Below are 1,575 nucleotides of genomic sequence, written 5' to 3'. Positions count from 1 at the left end.
CAAAGTGTTTGATATTGTTTTATGAACCTAACTCTGGGTTAGCCTTCCACCCTGTCTGGTTTGTTATTTGGTCTTCATGGAACCATTTTTCCAGTAATATTCTCTAACAAAGGAAGCTACACACGGATAGACTATCTAATAATTAGGCGATTTTACAGGATACTTTTTTTTTAGCATCCAACATCCTTTAAATTTATTTTCATTGTTATTTTAATCATATCACAGAAAATCCCAATGAAAGACATATTTTTTATAGTGTAACAGGTTTAGTTGTTTATATATTAGTTCATATGAGCAGTAACACAAAGTCATTCCATGCTAATGCAGTGATGTGATGTGAAAAACCAAAAACAATAAAGTTCTGGAATGCAACAGAATATTTCAAAGCACCTAATGATTGTTTCCTTCATCAAAGCAGGTTTTAAGCTCTCAGAGGCCAAAATAAATAAATAATAATTTTACAGCAGTATGATTATGAACAAAACAGGATGATGAAGGACCTTACTGGTGCCACTACACACACATGAAGTGAGAGCCATCAGTGAGCTGAGGGGGTGTGTTGGGAGACTGTGGGGGTGAGGAAGAAGACGACAGGCTTTTCACTGCAATTAAAAAAAGCATCATGTTGAACAAACAGGCACAGACAAATGATTAAAAAATAAAAAAAATATCCGTAACCAATTACTAAAAAGCCAAAGTGCAAAATTAAAAACTAAAGACAATCAAATTAATAAGGAAATTAAAAGAGGGTGTGAGAAGAAATTAATTACTAAGCACATAAAGGATGGAAGCAGTCAGTTTGTCTCCAAGAACTTCCTCCCACCAGTTTGTGTCCTATAGACCGTGCATCTCTTTAATGTAATCCCCCACCATCTCTCTGCGCTGTCCCTGCAGATGTACCTGCTACCAGCTTGCTGCGTTTGGAGGCCTCTGCTGCCAGCTCGTAGGAGATATTAATCATCTTCTCCTTTTCTTGAACAGTAACCTCCTCTTCATTCACGTCCTCTGGGCTTAAAGCTAAACTGGGTAGCACATTCGCCATGCTGGGTAAAAACACACACAAATGGTTTCATTAGAACACACAACAACCTTTGTATGTACAGGGATGTGAAAAATGATTTGCATCCTTATGGATTTCTTATTTTGGGGCTTTTTGTGACACTGCAGCGTTATAGATTGTTTGTTTTATTTGATGATTTTGCAGCAATTGTGTCTTTTATTAACAATTACAAGGAATTAAAATTCTGGATGGACGTTTTTAGGGCAAATTGACTCTGTTAACGGGGCGTCCACCTTACCACAAGCCCTCAGTGTGCCTCATTTTCAAATCAGAGATAGAAATAAATAATAAATATGAACTTAAGTGATGCTTCTTCCAGGCCTTTAGATGTGGCCTTGGTGGTTCGGTTTGGATAGTTTCTCTGTGGAAACAAGCAGTCACAAACTGCTCAAGAGCAGAATTCATATTTCCATCAATTACAGAAATTCATCTATGTCCTGAAGCAGCAAAACAGCCTTTTAACGGAAAAATCCGGTCATATTTAGAGTTCAAACTTCTGAAAGTACTTTAAATAT

At 37.0% G+C, this 1,575-nt stretch overlaps 1 protein-coding gene across 1 annotated transcript in view; it reads right to left on the bottom strand.

Annotated features, from left to right (window-relative positions):
• LOC107086010 (pleckstrin homology domain-containing family A member 5-like) overlaps positions 1–1,575 on the bottom strand; it is a 190,532-nt gene that overhangs the window by 3,159 nt on the left and 185,798 nt on the right. Inside the window, exons 26-27 of the mRNA XM_015376728.1 lie at positions 901–1,043; positions 506–602 (exon numbers count right to left, since the gene is read on the bottom strand). Of these exons, the coding sequence (XP_015232214.1) occupies positions 514–602; positions 901–1,043 (232 nt within the window). The 3' untranslated portion in view covers positions 506–513. The remainder of the gene's footprint in view (positions 1–505; positions 603–900; positions 1,044–1,575) is intronic.

This window comes from Cyprinodon variegatus, unplaced genomic scaffold (assembly GCF_000732505.1).
Source record: "Cyprinodon variegatus isolate N-32 unplaced genomic scaffold, C_variegatus-1.0 Scaffold140, whole genome shotgun sequence".
Taxonomy (NCBI): Eukaryota; Metazoa; Chordata; class Actinopteri; order Cyprinodontiformes; family Cyprinodontidae; genus Cyprinodon; species Cyprinodon variegatus.
The sequence above is the reverse complement of the archived record's forward strand: the minus strand, read 5'-3'. Positions and strand labels throughout refer to the sequence as shown.